The sequence below is a fragment of the Girardinichthys multiradiatus genome, chromosome 7, assembly GCF_021462225.1.
Source record: "Girardinichthys multiradiatus isolate DD_20200921_A chromosome 7, DD_fGirMul_XY1, whole genome shotgun sequence".
NCBI classification, from domain to species: Eukaryota; Metazoa; Chordata; class Actinopteri; order Cyprinodontiformes; family Goodeidae; genus Girardinichthys; species Girardinichthys multiradiatus.
The window spans coordinates 6,008,523-6,034,719 of record NC_061800.1 but is presented as its reverse complement, the minus strand read 5'-3'; the positions used below and the strand labels follow the sequence as shown (position 1 = coordinate 6,034,719).

The 26,197-nt window shown below is 39.7% G+C and overlaps 1 protein-coding gene across 2 annotated transcripts in view; it reads left to right on the top strand.

Annotated features, from left to right (window-relative positions):
• The window catches only part of kcnh3 (potassium voltage-gated channel, subfamily H (eag-related), member 3), a 398,012-nt gene that overhangs the window by 277,537 nt on the left and 94,278 nt on the right, over positions 1 to 26,197 (top strand). For both annotated transcript variants that reach the window (XM_047371306.1, XM_047371305.1), the window contains exon 4: positions 22,755 to 22,894. In XM_047371306.1, coding sequence (XP_047227262.1) covers positions 22,755 to 22,894 — 140 coding nt within the window. The remainder of the gene's footprint in view (positions 1 to 22,754; positions 22,895 to 26,197) is intronic.

The window sequence follows — 26,197 nt, the reverse complement described above, 5'->3', positions numbered from 1 at the left end:
TTTTCTTGGAGTTAACAACATTGACTGGCCTTCGTCAGTTCTTGCTGCCTGGAGTGTTTTATGTATGACTTAGCATGTTTCTCTCTTGTACCTCTGTGGAAGTAGGGTAGAGAGCCCAATTATGCAAGGCTGCAGTAAGGCATCTGATTATGTTAGTGGGGTGCAGAGTCTCCAAAGAAACTCAGTGAAAGACCCAATGAAACATCTTTAACATTTCTTAAACCAGAAAATTAGAATTTAATAAATGTCATTTGATGATGGTGCCAGCACGGAGCTGCACGGTGTAAGCAGTGTTGCATCACAGCATTAAGGCTCTGCGTTTAATCCTTTCTATATGGAGTTCCTTTACATGCCTGCGTTTCTTCCACCATCCAAAAACATGCATATTAGGTAGGGAAGTCCTAAACAGGATTTTGGGTGAATAGGCATTGGCCATTACCAGCTTCCAGTCTGTGGAGGACCAGGAGAGTCTTGAAAAAATGTAATTCCTTTTTCCATTTCCACTTTCTTTTTCACTTTGCATTTTCAAATCCTTTTTGTAATTGCATTTTCTTTTTACTTTACCCTCTCCATTTAGCATTGCTGTGACCCCTCTGGTCCCCGAGCACACTGAAAACCATATTAAACCAATCACTGTTGCTCTTTCATTGGTTAGATAGCCAACAGTGTTGTGATCCAAGTGTGGCTGTATAGGTCACGGAAATGCTAAATGGAGATGGTAAAGTAAAAAGAAAATGCAATTGCAAAAAGGATTTGAAAATGTAAGGTGAAAAAGGAATTACCTTTTTTAAATCTTTGATAAGGAAAGGTATTTATAATCAGATTTTTGAATTGAGTGTTTTAAATCTCCATTTAGAAATCGGATTTGAAAATACATTTTCAAATTGCAGTATTTAATAATGGATTAATAAATACAATTTACAATTCCTCTTTAATAATTAAATTTAAAATGTGCATTTACAAAATGCTTTTTAAATTGGATTTTTAATTGTATCATTTAAATGTTATATTTGAAATGGTTGTATGTCTTTTTCAGTTACTCTCCTGGTCCTCCATACCAGTCTGATACTTCAAGTCAAATGCCACATATATGCTTGAAAACTAGTTAGCTTTAAAGTGCAGCAAAATATGATACTATATTTCAACAGTATTACACCTACATTACTCACCAATGATTCTGGATGACCAGGCCAAGCCAGATTTAGGACTGGGCTCTGGCTTGGCTATTCAGATTCTTTAATTACTATCTAGTTTATTAGTCTGGATGTATGCTTTGTTTCAGCATGCTTGACATGCTAGACTTGAATCAAAGTTAATCTTTAGCTTTCTAGCAGACTCTTCAATATTTTATCTACCTTGAGAGAAACCCCAGTTCTTTCTTATAAAAAGGAACTCCAGAGCATAATGATTCAACAACCATGTTTCCCTAAGGGTTTGGTTTATTTTAAGACGGAAAAGGTTGTTTTTGTGTCTAACTTGCCTTTTCTCAGGAAAATCTACCTGTTATAAAACTGCTGATAGAGAAGAATAGAGAAGAAGGTATTCAAAAACATTATTTTGATTATTTATAAATTTCCTTAAGTTTAAGTATTTTTTCAATGACTTTTTTAAGATGTCTGAAAAAGTTATGCTTAAATTTCTGTGCGAATAATTTGACATAGTACTTCTAAAAACCCACATAAAACCACGATGCTAAATGAAATCATGACATGTGATTCTTGTTTGGATTTGCTCAGATCAGCCTGTTTGGATAGTTGTCATACATCTAAGATCTACAGTAGCAATACTCCTAATTTCAAAATGGTGCTTTTAAAATGACTGATAACGAGACTTACCGTAGTGAGAGAATTTAAGTACACCCTTTCATCAAACTTTTTGACAGGTGGGTGGGACTTCCGGTGGGGGGCATATGGGCGCCATGTGGTTGCCACGTGGGCAGGAGGTCACGTGGTCAAGCAGGTGGTGTGTCCAAGGGGGGCGTAACAGTGGATGCTGATTGGTTGTCGTCATTAGGGGCAATACCTTAAATGAGTCAATTAAAACACAGGGGTGTGTTTGTTATAAATAGAACAAGACAAATATGGTATTATCGGAAACTGTTTGGCATCAGCACCAATTAAAAATAGAGGGGGTGTGTTTGTAAGCATCGTTAAACCTTGAATAACCCAATGAAAACAATAGGGCGTGCCTTAGTGTTTACTTTAAATACAGAGATAAAACTCTGCACTTTACATGCAGCATTCGTTGGAAAAAAAGAACACCCGTTCAACAATGGCTAGAGTTAAGAGAGTTTATCGTCAAGCGGAGGAGAAACGCAACGCGTGCCAAGATGATGATGATGAACAAGCAACTGCATCATATACTTCCTCAACGGAGATACCTATCGGAATTCCCGTCGTGACATACTCTACCGATGATGAGGATCCAAAATCAACTTCAACAACCATGGTTGAAAATCAGACCTCGGTTCGGCCAAGAGGTATGTCAGTTCTGTGCGAAACCCCAGTGACCGTCTACCAGTATTCATCCCGTGAATTGAATGCTCCTAAGAAATCAACATACTACATCTGCAGGGTACAAAGACCCCCGTTCAAGACTCTGCAGGAAGAATGGTCTTTGGAGCCATATGGCCTGGTTGGCAGCTGGGGTTATATTTTCATGTATGAAATAGGAGAGCTTTGCCTGTATCAATTGGATCAAGACGAGGTATTTAATGGATCACTGGCTCTGTGTACACTCACCCACAGCGACTGGGCTGTGTTAAAGCTTGCAATCCCGCACCTTAATGATAGCCCTGAAACAGTCTCAAGGCAGGAGAGGGAGAAAGAAGAAGAAGAAGAAGAAAATGAACTGTCTCCTCGACCTGTAAAACGGGCGAGAATGTTTCATATACCATCCGATGTTGAAATAGCTGAGAGAGAACCTCTCTTTAGCGCAGTGTGGGGGTCAAAAACCACAGCAAATGGCCGCTGGTCTTTTCGGGCAAGCAGACGCAGGAACAACCGGACGAGTCCCTCAGATCTGTTTGTGTTGGAGGCTTTCAATCAGGACTGCGGCGTATTCAAGACAATGCTGGCTCTGCCGTTTGAAGCTTGGGCAGAGAAGATGAGTGAAATTGGACATCGTCTTTCCGACCTTTTCCAAAAGTCACGAAGTTGGATCGATGTCATGTCAGTGAAAAAAACGCTGACGTTTCCTGTTTTACGTTTAGAACGAACCCTCTTCTGAGGACACGCCCCTTCCTATGATATATATACGGGGGGATAACTGCAAGCTCACAGACACTGAGAATCGTATCATGAGAATGAGTGGACCGACACCATACAGGGATCTCTACAACCACCGAGCAGAGATCCACTTCTCTCCTGAGCACGATGAAAGCTTCAACATTGGACCATATCATCCGCCTTCCCCTGACCTCTTCTCACCATCCACCTCAACATCCTCATTCTCAGAAAACCACTACAGTCCTGCATCACCTACAGGATACAACATGAAATATCTACCGCTTTCTCCAGACCTCTGCTCACCATCACCGCTATTCATGGCTGAGTCTGTAGACGCGAATGTCCTGCCTGAAGACATGAAGGTGGTCGTGGAGGAGGAGGTAGCCACCGGCTACTCACCCTCTACCGAAGTCCCTACACAAACCCTGGAACCGATGGAGGACCCTCAGCCTTCAGCAGAGGATGAGAGTAACCAGGAGGACGAAATTGACGGTTGGTTCTCAACCACCCTCATCAATACGGTGAAAACAGCGATACTTCATTTATTCAACATAACCTCTTTGAACTATCTCAGAGAAACCTGCTATGGATGTATAACGAACCACCCAAGCCAGCGTCAACACCATTGCCTGGAGGTACTGGGGGAGGATTATTACCAAGTCAACTTTCAACGCATCGTACGACGACTCGTAACCCCCAAACTCATTCCTGCTATTCAGAATCTTCTGGTACTTCGAAGCATACAAGCGGATGACTTCAGAGTGAAGACGATTGCCAAGACGGTTTTATATGAACTGAAATCAGTACAAGGCATCCACAGTGCAATAGCGCACGTTTATGATCGCATGGTCGATGAGAACATCTCAAACAACTTAACTCTGTTTCAGAGTGCTATGGACTGACAAACTGATCTCACATGTTTGATGACTTGTTGTTGTATCATTTTTTTTTTTAGTATTCCAGTACTTTAGTTAATCTGCATTATATGATTTTTCTTCTTTTTTCTTTTTTTACTATTAAATACAATTAAAGTAGGAACATAGTAACCTTTCCCAAAAAGTGTTGTTTAAAAAAGCTAGTAGTGTTTGAATTCATCTGCATTTTATCTGATTTTGTTTTCTGGTTGTTTTTTGTTTATATTAAATAAAAAAAATAAATAAATAAAAAATAAGGATAAATCTACCCTCCTGTGTGTTTTTTCTCATTATTTAACAAGTAATCGGCAGAGATGGCAGGAAGACGGCTGATGAAGAAAGTATATTATAGCCCTTCAAATCCGGGAAGTTTTGGGGGTGTAGATAGGCTGAGGAGGGTTATGCAAGATGAAACGGGAAAGAAGGTTGCGGTTGAAAAAGTTAAAGATTTTTTATCAGGAGAAGATACCTATACTCTACATAAACCTGCAAGAATAAAGTTCCCGAGAAACAGAGTTTTTGTCACCAGACCATTGAGGCAGTTCCAGGCTGATCTCTGTGACATGCAAGCTCTGGCCATGGAAAATGATGGTTATAATTATTTATTAACAGTCATTGACATCTTTTCAAAAAGGGCGTATGTACGAGTTTTGAAGAGGAAAACAGCCGCTGAGGTGGTAAAGGCATTTGAATCAGTTTTTACAGAAAGTCAGATCCCCAAAAAACTTCAGACTGATGCCGGTAAAGAATTTTTTAACAAGAAATTTAAAGTTTTAATGGAGAAACACGGTATTGAACATTTTGCCACAGCGAGTGAAGCCAAAGCTTCAGTGGTCGAGAGATTTAACCGCACATTAAAAACAAGGATGTGGAGATATTTTACAGCTAACAATACCCGGCGGTACGTTGATGTACTGCAAAACCTAGCTAGAAGCTACAACCATTCCTACCACTCCAGCATTAAAATGAGCCCTATGGAAGTGACCCCAGAAAATGCCTTTCAAGTGTTTCAGAATCTGTATGATGTCAAGTCCAACAGATATTGCAAGGACTCAGTGACAACGTTTAAACAAGGGGATCTTGTCAGAATATCCAAGGTCCGTGGAGTGTTTGACAAAAAATACGAACAGAGTTTTACGGATGAAGTGTTTACAGTCTATGACCGGATACCCCGTTCTCCTCCTGTATACAAACTCAAAGATTTGGATGGAGAACCTATCGAGGGTTCCTTTTACGCTGAGGAACTTCAAAAAGTAAAAATATTTAACGACAAGATGTATCAAGTGGAAAAAATATTAAAACGACGTACGGTCAAGGGAGTCAAACAGGTTTTTGTAAGCTGGAAAAACTGGCCTGAGAAATTCAACAGTTGGATCAAGTTTGATGAACTTCGAAACGTATAAAAAAGGTTTGCACTAAACCTCACAGTTGACACAGCATCATGAACCGTCAGGTAGAGGATGATGGCTTTTACGTTACTCTTCCATCTAATGCTAGCATGGAAGTGTTTAAAAATAATACCAGTTCAAGTTTCCGTGTAAATTTAGCTCAACATATTGATTTAGAAGGCCAATGGATGGTTGCATTAGCCGAGATTTCATACCCTCATACATGGCATAATTTACCGGATTATGATGCCTACTTTGAATGGAGGAAGGTTGGTGATGTGGAGATCAATACGCAAAGGATCAGAAGTGGCTACTATAACAGCGTTGTTCAACTCGAGACAGAGATGGAAATGTTTTTCAAAAAATTGAAATCGGGTTTACGCATTAAATTCAGCAAAGTTCAAAAGAGATTTGCATTTCAAGCAAATAGTCCGTATGAAATACGCTTCTTCAGCACTCTAGCTTATATGATTGGCGTGAAACCAGGGGAATGGATTCATGTTTCTGAACCAAAACTGGCTCCTTTTCCGGCGGATATAAAGGCTGGTTTCTATCACCTATACTGTTACAGCGACGTGGTCAGCCCTCAAATAGTAGGCGACACTTTTGCACCTTTACTGCGGACCGTCAAAGTACAAGGCACATTCAGTGATATGATTACTCAGACGTTTAACCCCGCCCACTACCTTCCAGTCTCCAGAAGACATATTGAAAATATCAATATAGAAATTAAATCGGACCAAAACGTTCCTGTAAATTTCGTCTATGGAAAGACCGTCATAAGACTACACTTCCGACCGGTGATATCACAACGTAGCCTGAGATAAATTTTATTTGTATAAACTATTCCAGAGATATGTATATAACCTCTAAGATTGATTGGTTATCATTCATATTACGCTGGTCATTCAACACTGCATCAAGCAGGCAAGAGAGAACATGGCACATCTAAGTCTGAGACGTGATCCAAATCGCTTTGTAAATTACTATGTAAGTCAATCAGGCGGTAATCTGCCAGGGTTTTATGGGGCCCCGGTCATGTACGGACGCGGAATTGGATCATTATTTTCAAAATTATTCCGCTTCGTATCCCCTCTGGTTAAAAAAGGATTTGCAATTGCAAAACCCCATCTTAAAACGGCTGCATCAAATATCGCTTCGGATGTCATCGGTAGAGCCGTGAGTAAAATGAGTGGTTCTGCACACATCGACGGTCAAGAAGGTTCAGGAATTATGGTTTTATCCAAAAGACCCAGAACAAGACCCCCTGGTGATCGTTTAAGGACGGTTAAAAAACAACGACAAACGCGAAAAAGGAGATCAGTCGCAGCTGACAAACGAAGAGGAAGGAAGTCATCCGCAAGTTTTGATATATTTAAATAATGGCTCTTTTACATAACAAATCATCAGAGTGCACGCTGGCAGAGTTGGACTTATTTTCTGCCCCGATGACGCAGCTATCGATCGAAGATAAAATTTACACCGAGATCCAGCCTTTATCAGCAATCACTGATGGAGGCCCGATCGAGTTTTTCATTCCGGGAGACGGAGAAAAGTATCTGGATCTCAACGATACGCTGTTGCATCTCAGAGTGAAAATTACTAACGAGAATGGAACAAACCTGCCAGATGATGCACCTGTAGGGCTCATCAACTACCCGTTAAACACCATCTTCAGTCAGTGTGACGTCACTCTCGGGGATCGAATGATTTCACAATCCAGCGCTACACATCCATATAGAGCCATGATTGAGACATTGTTAAACTTTTCTGAGGATTCTTTAAAAACCCAGTTTAGCTCTGGTCTTTTTTATAAAGACACTGCAGGTGCTCTGAACTCTATTGTTACAACTAACGGCCCTAACCAAGGTCTTAACAGTAGAGCAGGCTTTACGGCAAATTCCAGGGAGGTACATCTCCTAGGCCCCCTGCATGCCGACATATTTTTCTGCGAGAGACTTCTTTTAAACTCTGTTGACCTTAAAATTAAACTTACAAGAGCCAACGATGCCTTTTGTCTCATGGCCGCAAGAGACTCCACTTACAAACTCAGGATATTAGGAGCATCTCTTTTTATCAAAAAAGTTACTGTCTCTCCAGCTGTACGACTGGGGCACGCTTCAGCTTTAATGAAAGCAAATGCTCTGTATCCACTTTCACGTGTGAATGTAAAAACATATTCCATCCCTGAAAATTCAAGGGTATGCAACCAAGAGAATCTTTTCTTAGGCATCTTTCCCAAGTATGTGGTGATTGCGTTACTGGATCATGACGCTTTTACAGGAACACGCAATCTCAATCCGTTTGACTTTAATCATTTTGATATGGAATATTTAGCTTTGTGTAAGGATAGCAGACAAATTCCTGCTAAAGCCTTCCAGCCAAATTTTAACCAAGGTCATTCAGTGAGAGAGTATTACAACTTGTTTACGGCTACAGGACGACATCTAAAAGATCTTCCACTGAGTATATCACGTCAGGAATTTAATCAAGGATACTCTCTATTCACATTTAATCTTAACCCGGGTGAGGACACAGATGCTCTATCTCCAGTTTCCAGTGGGAATTTAAGATTGGAAATGCGCTTCAGAAACCCGTTGCCATATACCACCACGCTGATCATCTACGCTTGTTATGATTCTATTTTAGAGATTGATTCAAAGAGGCGTGTGCTGGTGGATTATTATTAATCTAATCAGGCATGAATAATCATGAAATTGAGAGCCTGATGCGTCATCTGCTGGGAGATTTGTTTTGCGGTGTGTGGCCGTGCGACCAGCTGCCGCTGCTAGCTGACAAATTCCCAGGGCCGGCCTACTTTATCGTGAATACACATCCTTCACACATGCCGGGGGAACACTGGCTAGCTCTGACATTGGATGAGAATGGTCAATCCAGCTTTTTTGACTCTTATGGATTCTCTCCGGATTTCGAGTTCTACCCGTCAAGCATCGTAACATTTTTAGAAGACAGATCCTCAAAAATATTGTATCATAATAATCAGCTTCAAAACACTCTGTCCACTGTGTGCGGTCACCATTGCATTTTTTATCTATGTCATAGAGCGTGCGGATTATCAATGCAGCAAGTGTTGTCGAAATACACCGGAGATGTGATTAAGAATGATTTAATGGTATCTAACTTTGTGAAAAAATATCAGAAATGTGTCATTAATCAAAGTTGTACATTTTATACTCACGGAACATGCTCTTTGGAGATGTTTCTGGATTGTTATGGAATTTAAAATGTCTTATTTTTTTTTTCATTGTTTGTTTTTTTTTTTCTTCTTATGATTTAATATTTGTGTAATGATATCATATGTTAGTGTGTGAAGTAGAGAACGAAGTTAGACTTGAAAAATATAATCAATAAATATTTTATTGAATAAAAGAAATAGGCTACATGTTTCATTTTCTTATAACGGTTTATGGTGAAAATGTAATCCATCGGGGTGGTAGTGTCGTCTTACGAAGAGACCTTTTTGATCTCCCATCAGCATTTTTTGGATCTTCCAGCTCAGATCTCGACCAGTAGGGAGAATGAGTTATCTGCCTTCTTCTTCTTCTTTTTCTACTCTGCTTAACGCTGGTGGGTGTACCCCCATTTTCAATCGATGTACCCTCTGTTTTGAAACGTCTATATTCTTCACGAGCATAAGGGTTAATGACTGAAGATATAGGTATGTTTACCTCTGACAAGGTGTGTAGAAAGTCAGACCATCCTCGGGTTTGTGATGCTCCAGATTTTTTAAACGGAAGCATGAGATTTTTCAACAAATCAATCATGTGGGACCCCTTTATAATATTTCCGTTAAATACAAATTCACCTCGCGAAGTCCAACTCTCACTTCTTTCGGATAATTTCTTCAAAATGTACTCGGCATTTTTACGATTGTGTTTAGGAAGGCTTTTCAGTACTTCCGTAAGAACCTGATCCTTAGGGGCCTCGTCCTGCCCTGGGCCTTGTTTTTCTTGGGACCGCTCATGTTCAGGAACCTCTGTGTCACGCTGCAGCGTTAAACTGACCCGCTGTTTTTCTTCTTTGACACCTTGCTTAAGTAAAGTCAGATACCTCTGGAGAAGAGCATCGTATCTCTTGATTTTTTCATAAGAAGTCAAACCCGGCTCGTTTAATATCGCTCTCATTTCAGCATCCAAATTCTCCTCCGCCGTCTGTCTGATGGACGTGTCTGACTGGGTCAGACGCTTGAATTGATGAGGGGAAATGAGAAACATCTTCTGCGATGTTCTGAGAGACATTATCTCCTGATGATTCCACCCACTAGATCACCGATCAAGGGTGCAAGAGCCGTTAAGATGGGCAGAATAAAACCACCTCGTTGCTTTTTGAGAGCCAACTGTTTAGTTTTTATCCCGGTTCTTTTATCACCCAACAATCTGATGATATTTCTTTGTTTCTTCAATTGTCGGTGTTGAGAGGGTGATAGTTTAATGTTACCTTTTAGGATATTCAGTGCAATCTCGCACAGAGCCTGAATAAAGTCGGGAGAGCAGTGTGTGAGAATATCTTTACGTTTCTGTGGACAGGCCTGGTACAAAGCTCTGAATAATGGTAAATTCCTTTTTATACGCGCTGACATGATGACTTACTTTGTTCTGGGTACGTACACAGCAGGCCACTGCTGAGGAAGTATCCCCGTTCTCAGTCTGAAATGTTCTGGGCAGGTAGGCGTAAAATCGATGATTAAATATCCATGAGCTTCTCTCGTTGCGTCTTCAAAACTCTCCAAGAAGAGACCCTTTTGAGATGGAAACATTTGGCGGGCCAGTATATTCAGCTGGAGTTTATCTCTCGGGTTCTTAAACAACACCATATAATTACAGTTCAAACTAATAGTGCGACTGAACTTTCCCTGATGAAATACATTCTGAGTCAACATCATAACACTCATATTACGATGGTGACGAAACTGGGTAAAGACCTTCATCACGTTTTCATCATCTGAGGCTTGAGCAATAACATCGTCTAGAATGATCAAATGATTCTGATCAGGAGGAAACAGGTTTTCATCTTCAAAAGAATGAGGCAATCCTTCCACAAAGGTAATATTTTTATTCATCTTCTGCAATTCAGCATACATGGGTTGAAAAGATGTGTAAATCCATACAATATTTTCTGGAACAATATCCATGACATGATTACAGTTTTGTAAAATACTTTTTACAAAGAAAGTTTTCCCGCAGCCGCTGGGTCCAACTATCATACATGAGAAAGGGACTCTAAATCTAGGATCAAAATCAATCTCCTGTAAATCCATGTGACTTTTTATTTTATTTCTTCTTCAACTCTAATAACCGAAAGGCAGAGTTGTCCCGTCAGAAAAAAGACGTCTCTTATCATACACCAGTCGAAACTTTTTAAGAAATGTCGCGTTTGTCAAACGGAATCTCTTTTTATCCCTCCTGATCGTGTGCTGAGGGATTTCAATGACACCCTCACTTGACCCCTGTAAGTAGCCCTCGACCAGCCCTTTGATGCTGTCAAAATTGACCCTCTCGCTGCATTCATGCGTCTGAGTGATGCCTTTAGCACGTATCATTACATTTTTACGGTTTTTGGTCTGGTATGCATAACTCTTGGGTCCTGTCGATGCAAACTCCGAAATGCTGTCACCATCTAACTCGTCAGTAAGATCACCCAGATAATTCCCCAATTCCAGAGGAGTTTCACCACTTTTTGTCACATAAATCAAACTGTCCGTGTCAATATAAATCAATCTGTCCTGTAACTTCTCCATGCTGCTGAGAAGTTTTAAACGTGCATAAGCGGTGGTGAATGCTGCTATAAACACATTATTTGTCTTACTTGGTGGATATATGACATGTTTATTGAAATTCCACTGCACTACACACATTTCAGGGTTGAAAAAATGAAAATAGTTAACCCTGTATTTACTCGAGAACATGAAGCTGAAAAAGTCTTCAGGGTTAGTGATGACTGTGGTCTGAGACAGATCACTTCTTTGCGCAAATTTCCCCCAAAAACTGTTTAAACACAATTTTGCAACCTGCCTTTTGGCAGGATTCATCTCGATTTTCTCAGGGTCTAATTGGATGCCCTGATGCAGTTTGTAGTCGCTTATATACTTTGACTTACTCTCCTGATCCACTGCTTCAGATGGATAGCCTGAAGCCTCCTGCTTACCCTTTAAAAAGCAATGAATGTAACCTTTAAAGATTGTATCACTTCTCTTTTCAAAATGCCACACCTCTGTGATTTTAGCAAGACGATAACTACACTCCAAAGCTTTACATAGTTCTACAGTCACCCAAACTCCCGTCAGAGCTCTTTCTTGATCATTATGCATGCAGGGACCTGACTGGTAATTTAATTCAGCGCATGAGCAGCAGAGAGTGAACACAAGTTTACCTTGGGATGTTCTGTAAGGTAAAACAGGGAACAACAGGTTACGTGGTGGGTAGACCACAGCTTTGATTATACCGAAGTAGCTGCTGGGGTCATCAAAATCTTTGTAAATGATGGTGGGGTGTCCGAGGGGAAAAACGCAGTTGGCGTTTACATAAGGGTACAGAGATGTGTAATCCACATAGTGTACAGTTTCATCCGGTTCCGCTGTGTACCTCAACTTCATAGGACAGGTGCGTCCACCATACAGCGCATCCCGGGGGGATAACGGTTCGGGTGCATTAACTTTCTCAAGAAAGCTGATCAACCCTGGGTCTGATTTTTTCATTTCAATCCACTCATGCTCCCATATGACTTCGAGACGAAGGCCGTACACAGTTTGTAACACCTTGCTTCTCTCAACAGTGGCTGCGTAAAACTGTTCAAATGCGACCCCTCTCAACGGACACTTGTCATGAGGCATGTAACACTTTTTACAGCCGTGGAAAAAACAGCCATAAAATTCAAACGCAACTTTGACACCGTTAATCTCTGCATACCCATCCACTGAATATGGCCCGATTTTCTTTTCACCCCTATTTAATGCATGCTCGATAAATATGGCTCTGCTGTCTGCAATCCAGCCGAGCCATTGAATGGACGCGCTGGAGAACGTTTTACTGCTACGTCTGTAGTCCAGAGGTGATGGAATGGCTAAGGTTTGAGGAGGAAGGAAATTGGTTACAAAAACCTTCATGCAGGCTGATGCTATTGTGATACTTTTAAACGGATCCACACTTGTCTCCTTAAAGAACTCGTCTCTGAATTTTAAGCATCCTTGAAAAAGAATTTCAACGTCATTTTTACAATAACGAATAGCTTCTTTCTTAAAGTCAAAGACCTCTTTGCTCGCTTCTCTGTACCAGCTGCTAAACACCTGTTGTTCTTGAAGACTCATGCGTTCTACAGCGTAGCAGGATGGAGGAGGAAAAGCCCCTACATACTGGAGATGTTGTTCAGAGGAAAATAGGTGGGGAAAAAAACCCTTGCTTTGATCGGTAAAGCCTAACGCTTTCGGCATGGCACTAAGCTTCATGCACATGAAGGACAGGCTATCAATGTATTTTAACCTGTAATCAGGGTCGGTTAAACAGAGAACTTTACTCCCTACCATGACGATATGTGGTTTAATGCCTAACTGCAGCATTGCTGTGAGAATCAGGTAACCATCGTACCCCCGCGCATTGTGCGCTATTAAGGTGTAACCTTTGTACATTGGCCTCCTGAAATGCAGGAGAAATTTTTGGGTGCAATTCAGTCCATAAGCGTACCATTCATCACCTTTCAATGTTTTAGCACAGACCAGAAAGGGGGTATGCACGCCGCTCTCATTGACGAGGCATTCGAAATCATAAAAAATCAGTTTATCATCAAGCTGATTAATTGCACTGCAAGGCAGAATGTAACACTTATGATCATCGCATGTAATGTCTAGGCTGGGGGGTACATTTTCACCGCAAATACTGCATTTTACATTACACACGTGTGGTTTATTCGGTTTACTGATTGGAATAACGTATATCCGTTTGCATACTTTACACAGTTTTACCAATTCACAGTCACTGATAGGCCTTTCAGCACTATTTCTGATGCGCGGTTCCCTGTGTCTGCTGAAACATGAAGAATTACGACAGATTCTTTGACAGCCTGCACAGCTTACAGGATTGCTAATCTCTTGCATACATTTATATGTTCGACACACTGGACAATAACCTTCACAATGGTGTGTATTGGCATTCTGATAGCTGGCGTAACAGTAATTACAAATATATCTGCACCCCATAAAACCTTTGAGATTTTTTATCCCATAGTAATGACCTTGAAATAACAGCAAAAACAGAGGGTTTGAACGATCGGGGAAACTGGTCTCAAATTTACACAGAGCAGTAGAGCCCGTGGTTCTGTGAAACACTACAATTTTTCTCTTCAGAATGGTTTCAAATTTACCAATATCACTAAAAGTAACTGCTGTTTGCTCGTCAAGGCCTGCCTGATGCTGCCATCTCCTCCCCAGTTCTACAGCACGGTGATCCGTGAGCTCAGGGTCAGAGACGTGTGCGAGGCTGATTGCAAAACATAACTGATTACCGGTATTGTTTATAATATACAAATGACGCATTTTCTTATTAAACAGTTCACAGTCTAACGTTCCTGCAGCTTTACGCTTAGAACCTCCTGCTGGGTCATTAACAACCTGAAGAACAAATTCCATGTTATTATCTACAGGTATATTTGCATTCGATTGTACTAAATCGTCGAGGAAGTTTTCGAAAGCAGGCAGGATCATATTTCCATCATCTGTAACAGTAAATGTGATGTGACGATTGAGATTTTCACCCACTAATTCCAGCTGCACAACGTCGTTACGTCTGGTTAACGATCTCGCAGCGTCGGCTAATTCAATTATAATACGCATGATGTCTGTATAGAATGCTGCTAAATCTGGAACGTCACTTGGACAGGGCGGCGGTATGGTAAAAGGTCTCCTTATTTCATGGTTATTAAAATGTTCACGTTCAACCACAGCTGGAGGATCTCGCTCTATTTGATTAGAACTAACCGCTACTCCCGTATTGAAATTACCCCCGTGATGATCTGCGGAGTGTGACGTAGAGGGGTTATGATGAGTGTCAGGTGGATCATTTTCCTCAATGCTGCTGCTGTGTGGAGACGGTTCGCTGTTCAAATCGGAAAGAGCCTGATTGATTACGTTTAAAACATCACAGTGCCGATCTGCGGCGTGTGCAGGTGAATCATTTTCCTCAATGCTGCTGTGTGGAGACGGTTCGCTGTTCAAATCAGAAAGAGCCTGATTGATTACGTTTAAAACGTCACCGTGCTGATGTTCATTTATTAAATTTTCACTGTTAGCAGGAGATGCATTAACGGGGATTTCGTTAAGTTCATTAACTAAATTTCTTATTTCATCCAGGGCAAGTCTGATTACTTGATCAGAACTAACCGCTACTCCCGTATTGAAATGACCCCCGTGATGATCTGCGGAGTGTGTCGTAGAGGGGTTATGATGAGTGTCAGGTGGATCATTTTGCTCAATGCTGTGTGGAGACGGTGTGCTATTTTCTTCTGCATTAACGGGAATTTCGTTAAGTTCATTAACTAAATTTCTTATTTCATCCAGGGCAAGTCTGATTCGGTTATCCATTTTCTATGAACATAAGAAACGAAAATAAAAAAAAAACTAACCTACAGAAAAAACAAAAAACAAAAAAAAAAAAAAAACACAGTGATCAGTTCAGTTTAAAATCACCTTGACGTCACCAAAATGCTTCTTTAACAGAATCTGACATGCAGCCAGAAGCGTTAACGATGAGGTCTTATTACGAAGATTCCGTGAGGCTGTAGAGACTGTCTTCCTGCGCTGTCCAGGTCTCGATGAAATCTGCTCCACCATCAACGTCGCCTCTGGAAAGATAAAGAAAAAAAAATAAATAAAAGATAATAAATATATATATATATATATATATATATATATATATATATATATATATATATATATTGAAATAATCACATTAAAGCTGAAAAAAAAAAAAAAAAAAAAAAAAAAAAAAGGGGAATTAAAATTAATTCAGTATGTATGTATGAATTAAAACGTACCGTTCATTAAACCACTCACTAGCGTTGCTCGGGATTGTAGCGCAAAGAGTCACTGTCTTTTGGCCGGGGTTAAATATTCTGTAAAAACAGAAGACAATAAAAAGTTATCTTACGCTGCGCAGCACAGCGTTCATAAATAAAACGAAAATAGTTTTTAAAATACACAAGTTTTTTTTTTAATCTTACTCCGATTCTTTGCGGTAAAACCTCCAGATTTCACTTCTTGTTGGACTGAAACTGTGCCGTTCTGCTGAAAGCTGTCTTGATCTTTGAAAAGCGACCTTCTGGTGGGCGGATTTAATGTGGCATCTTTGGATGTATCTGTAAACAGGTTTATATGACATTTTTATTGAACTATGCTTAAAATACATATATATATATATATATATATATATTGTTTTTATTTAATTTTTATTTCCTTACCTTGCTCCTGCTCGACAACTATGTCTTCCACAGAGCTCTCAGTCGAATCTGTAAACAGTTTTATCTGAGGTTTAAAACAAAAGTCTCTAATAACACATAAATAAAATACATTCACTCTCAAAGAAAAACAGTTAGTTCTTAGGACTTACTTTCTGGAGGTGCCGGTAACTTATCCGGTGTGTCTTCAGGGGAAATGATGATAATTGGCGGAGGAGTATTCAAAGAATCTGTCGTAATTTCTGTGTTAGAAGAAAGTTCAGATGTAGTTGGGAGTTTTTCTTGTTTGGAGATAATTCGCCTTCTCAATTTAGAGTGTCGATTCCAGCTGCTGAACCCTCCAACTTGATCATTCGGGTTTACCTCTCTCATCAAATCTATAAATTGAAACATTGTCAAGGGTTAACTATAATATATATATATATATATATATATATATATATTATTGCATTTAACATTTACTTACCATAATCTGATTGTGTCAAGATGAAATCATCAAGGTCATCAGCGGTGGGTTCTATGACAAAGAAACAAAAAAAAAAAAATATATATATATATATATATATATATATATATAAACAATATATATAAACAAAAATTGAGAACATTCACATGCATTTAATGATACTTACTTACTTACTTACGTTTTAAGATGTCATTGTGCTTTTGTGAATTATCAGAAGAAGAAGCCACAATTTCCGGGTTTCCTGAAATATTTACCGACATTTTTTCTTGTCAGTACTGGTATTTTTCAATGTAACAAGTGTTATGGTTCAATGACATTCGACATTCGGCATTTGAAGACCCTGACACTGAGGTTAACCAGTGAAACAGAGCCCCCAACATTTACACACAGTATTTATACCAGAACATGACAGTGTTATCTCAACTGCAAAGACTATGTTTTTAAGACCAAAACCCTTCTTGAGTTCAAAGGTGATATGTTATCTAAGAAACAGACGTAACTGCCCCTTCCTGACATCGCCCCTAACAGTTGGGATATAGAATAACTGTAACCCTGTAACTCTAAGATGAAAAAGTAAAATGTTTTTAGAAAAGCTACAGGTAACTAAAATTATCATTCCTTTTTCCTAAAATGGAGTCTCTCATGATTCAAAAAACAAACACATCATTGCTAGTCAATTTGTAACTTGGAAACAGTATACTGATGTTCTTTTTTTTTCTGTTAATCTGATATTCGTCTTACCTATTTCAGCTGCCTATGTTTTTAAGACCAAAACCCTTCTTGAGTTCAAAGGTGATATGTTATCTAAGAAACAGACGTAACTGCCCCTTTCCTGACATTGCCCCTAACAGTTGTAACCCCCTGTAACTCTAAGATGAAAAAGTAAAAATGTTTTTTAGAAAAGCTACAGGTAACTTAAATTATCATTCCTTTTTCCTAAAATGGAGTCTCTCATGATTCAAAAACAAACACATCATTGCTAGTCAATTTGTAACTTGGAAACAGTATACTGATGTTCTTTTTTTTTCTGTTAATCTGATATTCGTCTTACCTATTTTCAGCTGCTTTTCCAGTATGTTGATGCAGAAGCTGAAGGTTTTTCTCGTTCCATCGATGTAGTGAAGCACAATTTTTTTTATTTACTTTTTAGGTCTTTTCTATTTTGAACGGATTTAGACTGGCTCATATATTCAACAAATAGGTCCTGCTGTAAAGCAAAAATTAACTTACAATTCTGTCAGGTTACACAGTTCCTTTATTAGGATTTCATGTGATAGGTCAACATTAAGTTGATTATACCTTTAAAAATATAAAAGGATGCATGTCTTTTTTTTTGTTGTTTTGTTTTTTAGATGTATTAACGCCTGAAAAAAACATACAGATTATTAATAACACCCTTAAACACACCCCTGTGTGTTTTAATTGGCTCATTTAAGGCCTTCCGTAACACCCTTAAACACACCCCTGTGTTTTAATTGACTCATTTAAGGTATCGCCCCTAATGACGACAACCAATCAACATCCACTGTTACGCCCCTTGGACACACCCCCCCCCCCTGCCCACATGGCAACCACATGGCGCCCATATGCCCCCCACCGGAAGTCCCGCCCACCTGTCAAAATGTTTGATGGAAGGGTGCACTTAAATTCTCTGTAGTGTACAAATATCTAGGTACTTTTCTGTGATATTGCACATCAGAAGAAAAACTATAGTAAGATATGTTCACCCTTAAATCCAGGGTGGCTTTATTGAAATCCAAGATGGTGGACATTAGAAAGGAACTAAAGTGCTCATCAAAACTATAAACATATGTATTGAAATACTGACATTACTGGCATTCTATAAGCTACACACCTGGAGTTAAGAAGTTAAATATCCTATTGCCAAAAGTACCTGTGCATCTACCTTTACATGTACATTAACTTTGATGACAATATATTCTTAACCTATAAAGTCCAGTTTGTTGATGGACCACGGTTGCCAGCAACAGCGACGTTAGCCATTCTGTAAACATCTCCCTCAAGGTTTAGGAGTGCGTTCAAAGTTAGTCGAGAAAACCAGAATTGCAGCCTCTGCTCTGATTAATCCCAAAGGTGTTCAAGACTATATTAGAAGAACACTAAGAGATACAAAAAGAGGGCTGAGCTTCTGACTCTTTTTATGTAGTTTGTGTGTTTTGTCCAGTTGTGTTTAGCTTGACTTGAATTCTTTATTATGAGAACGTTTCAAGCTTACCTTTGCTTTTTGACTTTGTTTTACATTTAAGTCAGTTCCTGTTTGTCAATTCTATATTGTCCAAGTCCAGTAAATATTTAAAATCTTAAGGAAAACAGCTTAGCAGAGTAATAATCAGACAAGCAGCAGGCTCAGAAGTTGGTGGAAAATGTATTTTAGTAATTGAACCATGGGCTTGCAGTGTCATCTAGAGTTTCCATGGTTACCTCAGAAACGGACACAATTTATGTGGCTGTTACATAAGACAATAGTATAGGAGGATGGGGAAATCAAACCTGGGGTTCAAACCCCATCAGAAGACGCTTTCAACCCATAAAACACAGATGCGTACCATAAATGAACTTTTTAAAATATAATCTAATCTGAAATGCATTCTTTGGCGACAGACAAATGTGTTTAGTCTCTTGGAATTCTCTGAAGTGAGACATTTATTAAGTGTGCGATTTAAATGCAGGTTTAAGACTCCATATGTTCTGTCATATTTTTGAATAAACAACGAATGTCAGCCCTCAGTTAATTCACCCCCACCTACGCAAAGTGCAGCAATGCTCTTGCTTTTAGATGACTGAGACAATCCAGCAGAACCAGCTGGTGCCACACACACACAATTAGGTGTTCTTTATTGAACTCCCTCTGCTTTGTGACACTCAGGACACAAACAACCTTTATTCTAGAAAATGAAATGCTATATTACAGCCATCGGTTGTTACCTTTGCCCGGGAACTCTGAAACTAAAAATTATTCCGCCCTATCCCAATTGGACTTTAAGATGTTCTGATGTCATAACATTGTTTCTTTATGTTATGGAAAGTATGAAATCAGCATGCCAAAAATTTGAACACAAGTATTCTTGTTGAATTTATTCTGTTCTACAGTTCATTACTGTCCTAACTCTTACCAATTGTTTAGCTTAGATGGGCTGTTCATATTGACAGAAGTAAAACACAAGCCAACCTTAATTTAAAGGTCTTACAAATGTTCAGTAGGTCCAAAACACTGAATAAAGGCCAACCTATAAAACAGCTTAAAACAGTTTGATCAGGTTCAGTTTTCTAACCTTACCAGATATCTAAGGCTGAGGTAGGAAGCTCAATTCAGCCTCTTGTATACAGAATCTGATTCTTTCGTCATGATCCATATCACATGACCATAAGTGTAGCCTGAGTGAGCTTTGCTTCTTAGCTTAGTTCTTTCTTCACCACCATGGCAGACCGAAGCAATGCCCACATTACTGCAGATTAAGATCCAATCTGTCTTAACATTTATACCTCCATCCTACAATCAGTGATGAACAAGACACCTTGATACTTGAGCTCCTCGGCTTGAGCCAAAACTGAACCATACCCAGAGGGAGCCATCCACCTTCCCCTCTTTGTACCGTTAGACCCTACCCTTCAGCCTCCCCAGTTCTGCCTGTTCTGTGAGATCATCTAGGTCAAAATAAACAGTCTTTGATAACTTTGGAAGGGCGAAACACGTTGTCTTTAGATCTGCATCATTAATTCTAGCCAAAGAAGTTCCATGTAACCATTATTGAGAAAACTTTTACAGCCAATGTACATCTCATGAGACGGGTCTCACAACTGGGTTTTCTTCTTAGCAACAGTTAGACACACAGGCTTTGCATGAGTGTCTCCAGTAAGATCAAAACCAACTTTCTGTTCGATTTTAGAAAAGTCTTCTTCCCAAGCTTTCATTCAGGATATTAAAGTACATTTTTAAGAGTTTAAGTCATCAAGAGTGTAGCAAACAATTTGCGTAAACACGATATTCTGCTAAATTCAATTCAGTTTATTTAGTGTTGATATGTAGAACAGACACAAAAAACACACATAAGGATTGATTCAGGAGTACTTTCTATGTTAAAGAAGGCCCCAGAGACCCCAAGGCCCTTTACACTACAGTCATCAGTCATCCAACCATTCATACACTAATTCACACACTGACAGTGATAATCTATATTATAGTCACAGCTGCCCTGGGGCAGACCGACAGAAGTGAGGTTGCCATACAACTGGCACCACCGAGCCATCTGACCACCATCAGCAGGCAAGGCGGGTGAAGTGTTTTGCCTATAGACACAATGACTGAGACAGACAGAGTGGGGTTTCGAACTGACAATGTACCAGTTACAGGACATACCCCTACAAATAATGCAAAATTGGAGAGTAGTATGAGAATGTAGCACAGAGTGTGAAAGTGGTCATTATGTCCTCCAGCAGTCTACGCATGTAGTAGCAGAACTACAGAGATAGCTCAGGATAACCTAAGCCACTCCTCACAGACTAAAACTGGGAGCTGGTTCCACAGGAGACTCTAGGAACCACCAGTAAACCTGCAGTCTGAGAACAAAGTGCTCAGCTAGGAATATATAAAACAATCAGATCTCTGATGTATGATGGAGCCTGATTATTAAGGGCTTTATATATGAGAAGGAGAATTTTTAATTCTATTCTGGATTTAACAGGGAGCCGATTAAGGGAAGCTAAACTAGAAGAAATATGACCTCTCATTTTAATTTTCATCAGAACTCTTGCTGCAGCATTTTAGATCAGCTGAAGGCTTTTAACTGCATTTTGTGGACGTCCTGAGAGTGAAGAATGACAATAGTCCAGCCTCGAAGTAACAAATGCATGGACTAAATGTATAACTTCAAAATGTCAAATTGTAAGATGTTGTTAAAGGAAGTTTGATCTTCTGTATCTGAATATAAAACTCTGTATATAAAGTGTTCTCAATACTCAAAGACTTGTTTTTCAGAAAAGTAACTCAGAAATGTTTCTGTTTATCAGAGACCAACATTATAAAGTTAATTAAAACATGGTAGGAATGCAGTTCAGCAGACAATTATCTATTGTAACATTGCTCTTGTCACCAGAACTGAAATTGTTATTCCTTTAATTACTTCTAACGTGTCTTAAAACACAAAGAATCTTACGGGGGTTGTCAGATGTTTCTGTTCAACTTCACTCTGCTCTCAACCTTCCACACAAACAGCCACTGACAGATTTGCTCTCCCATTAAAACCATCAACCAGAACATTATCCTCAGCCCTACATGTGTGCATTTAACTGGTTCTCACCTGTTTCAATAAGTGCAGTTCTTTCCCCAAAATATGTTCACTTTGTGTATGTCACATCTGTTCATGTCTGTAGTAAGTAGTATTTAAGTAAAGGGGAAAATACAAAAGCACTTCAGATTTTTATTTGTAAGAAAATATTAAAACCATGTGTTATTTTCTTTCCAATTCACAATTAAGTGTTACTTTATCGATATATCACATAATCCCATTGAAATACATTGACATTTGTGTTTCAAATGGAATGAACAGTTTTGCAATTCACTGTAAGTTATATACAGTTAAAGCCACCAATGTTTTGTTTGTGTCTGTTCAAATTGCTTAGGATCCATCCTAGATGTTGTAAACAAATTTGATTTACTTGAAGAGGATGAAATAATTTGGTTACATGGGTGGGTACTTCCCAAGGAAAACAGCATATTATGGGCAGGGGAATATCTGAAATAGGAAATTAAATAAACAAGAAGATATCTTCTGCCGGGGTGATGACTTAATCTTCCCATTATAAGACTAAGCCCCCCTGTTTAATCCATTTGTGTGCTTTTGTTTCTTTTTCCTGCACGTGGACCTTTGTTCATATGAAAGAAAAGATTGCATGAATGAGGTTTGTCGTTAGTATTGATTCTGTTCTATAGAAACAGATATGGAGCCTGTTTGAATTGTGCACTGACAACAGCTCCAGTCAATAAAGGTTCACCGAGGCAGAATACAGGTCAATATCAGGTAAGCTATTAACACAAAAGGAGTATGTGAACAACAGAACAGGTGGTTTCACTGACACAGCATCATTATTATGTTTGACAGTCATAGAGTCAGATTGCATTATCTCTCAATCAATAAAATATTGCTGTCTATAAATCAACTATATTCCAGGAAAGGTCTGTTGAAATCGACATGCACAGGATCAGACAGATACTGGTTTCAATTCTGCCTTTGTGTTGTGGATTGGATTGAAAAACAGCATGTTTCCATCTCATTCCCAGATGAAGAGACGGGTTTGCAGGTGCATCAGGTAACTCGCCCTCCAGGCTTCAACGCCAATCGGCGCCGCAGCAGAGCAGTGCTCTATCAGCTGTCAGGACACCTGCAGAAACAAGACAAGAGCAAGCTCAAGATCAACAATGTAAGTTTTCCCTGTATGTCTGTATGACTGAATTTTAGCTATTACAACCTAACCCTTCCAATGACTGTTCTAAGGCTGGAAACAAATGAAAACTATAACTATACACTCCAGTTTCACATGCAATTAGAATTCTCTTTTTTGCCCTAATCTTTTTACTTTACCATCTCCATTTAGCATAATCCACAAAAAAGTGAGTACACCCCTCACATTTTGGTAAATATTTTATTATATCTTTTCATGGGACGACGCAAGTAAAGTAGTTAGTGTACAGCTTGTATAAATATGCTGTCCCCTCAAAATAACTCAACACACAGCCATTAATGTCTAAACCACTGGCAACAACAGTAGGTACACTCCCAAGTAAAAATGTCAAACTGTGCCCAAAGTGTCAATAATTTGTGTGGCCACCTTCATTTTCCTGCTCTGCCTGAGTTCACTAAAGCTTCACAGGTTGCCACTGGAATCCTCTTCCACTCCTCCATAACATCACAGAGCTGGTGGATGTTAGAGACCCTGTGCTCAATCACCTTCTGGTTCAGGATGCTCCACAGATGCTCAGTAGGTTTTGGGTCTGAGGACATGCTTAGCCAATCCAGTGCCTTCACCTTCAGTTTTCTTAGCAAGGCAGTGGTCACCTTGGAGTCAAGTCAAGTTTATTTATATAGCGCTTTTCAGCAACAAGGCACTCAAAGTGCTGTACATGAGGAAAAACATTACAATGATACAGAAAATCAAATGCCGTATTTTCCGCACTATAAGGTGCACTTAAAAACCTTTAATTTTTTCAAAAAATGACAGTGCGCCTTGTAATCCGGAGCGCCTTATATATGGATCAATTGGTTAATTGGTTGATCCATACTGGTTGTACACGGCGCTCTGTCAAAATGTTTCAGTACGACTGGTAAACTACAAAGCCGCACCGCTTGCAGCATTACGGCTACCGTAGTCAGGGGTGTCGCCGAAGTAATAGCGGTAAACACCTGTACTGTGCTTACTCCTAGTCCAACACCACTTGTGTGTGTATAACGTTTGAATGTACTGTTGCAGGAATTGCCTGAACTATATGTGATTAGAAGCTCAGTGTGTGGGGTGTAGGTTTCGTGTGTGTATGGAAGATGTTGACATTACTCCTCTGGACAGAGGTGGCGCTGTGTGCTGCCGTAGCTGAGAATCAAGAGTGAAGGAGTGACGTCGGTATTATTGTGTGTGTGGGGTGGGTAGAGACGGCGACCGGAGCAGCGGTGTATGAGTCTGTAAGCCCTGTGTTTTTACGTGCTGCAAAGTCATTAAAAAGAACCCCGAATCTTGTCAACAACTCAGTGTTTTGATGCTGTTTCTTCATGCTCAACTCAGCAACGTATGAGTTAGGGAGTTAACCCCGAGGAAACTAGTAACTTCGGCCCTGGAGAAAGTGTCTCCCCTGTGTCATCAGACTATGGTCAGGGGACAGAAACAGGAAAGGTTAACAGTACTAACGTTTGATTTAGTGCATCAAACTGTTTCTTTTACGTGTTTACTGAATCAGGGAAAAGTTCCCTTTCACGTTTTAACTAACGTTTGATTTCAATTTCAACTTCATAGACTCCAATGCATTCCTAACGTGCGGTTGGCTCTATTTAATAGAATTCTATGTAGAGGAGACCTTACCATGAGAGTGAATGGAGTTATCAGAACGCTGGTTTGTAGTGTATTAATAAAGTTTAACTGACTTATCTGACTGTTTTGTTGACATTCTCTTTAGCACAGCTCCATCTAGTGGATGCATAACGCAACCCCAGTCAAACGTTTGACTGCAGTAGCTTCTATTCTATGCGCCTTATAATCCGGTGCGCACTATATATGAAAAAAGTTCTAAAATAGACCATTCATTGAAGGTGTGCCTTATAATCCGGTGCGCCTTATAGTGCGGAAAATACGGTACATCAAATGACACTAATAATCCTTGGGAGTAATAATAATTAATAATCCTTCCGGGTTTACTGGTAGAAATTGGTTCCAAGCCACTCTTAATAATAAAGCATTTTATGCTGAAAGAAGATGATAATATTGATAATCTCATCATTCTGTCATACTGTTTCGAACAGATTTGACCCACATGCAGAAAGCAATTCAGGAGACAGAGTTTAAAGGTAAGGAGTTTATTTACAGTATGTAGGAATGTGCAGGAAACTGGAACCGGAATACCAACTGTAAAATAAACAGAACGGTAAGCAAGGGGAAACTCTGGACCTATATTCTTAAATGATAATTCTGTCATACTGATTTGAAGGAGAGATCCGCCAGAGAGGGGTGGAGAGACCAGGAAGTTGTTTACCCGTGGGACTGGAGACTGTGAATACTAGTGTGCCAGGATGATAGATGGTCCAAGAGTTTCTGTAGTTGGTGCAATGGAAGAAGGAGGGTGGACAGGGTACGCAGAAGGAGATCCATGGAACGAAGGAATCAGGAGACTGCCAGCTGGTTTGATCCAATGAGGTAACAGGAGGCTTGACTCTTAGTTCATGGAGCTGGATAGCTTCTTTCCAGAAGACAGTAATCCAGGTGGGGTGCGATGCTGAAGGCAAAGTCAGGTTCAGGTAACCACAAAGGGCAACACTCTGGCAGTGAGTTGCTGGCAGCCTCCTCCTTAAATACTCCTCAGCAGATCATCAAGAAGATAGAGAACACCTGTCACCTCTCCTCCGGTTCCAACGCCATCTAGAGGCTAAGAACAGTAACAGCACCAAACAGACAAACATGGCACAGATCCTGACATTCTACTGAATTCTAACTAGGGTAGATGAGTCACTGATACAAAACAGCTTTAATCCACATTTTCAGGTGCTAATAATATATTGCTTTTACTGGTACTGAAGTTGAACTAAGTAATAACAGTACATTGTAGTCTAACTAAGAAAGCTGGGTCATTGGTGTAAGAGCAGCTATGGTCCAAATTTTCTATTACTAATAATATTTGGTTTTCGCTGGTAATCCTTCTGATAAAACTAAGAATCTATGAAAAAGTAATGAAATCACACAATTAGGTGCAGGGCTAAGCAACACACAAGAAGAAAAGATTTTGCAAGAGTGCGTTGGAATCCTGGGGTGCGAATATATAACTGAGAGTGTGTGCAAGAATTAGACTGTCAACACAGATAGAGCGCCATTGTCCTTGAGGAGAGAGATGGAAGTTTTATCAATCGGCCGCAAAGTCTTATGTGGGTCACAGCTGTTTGGGGGTGCTGGGAAAGAGCGCCATGTTTACATAACATCCAGGAGATATTTTGTCGATAGCCACTTAGCAGAAGTTGAGAAGGCCACATT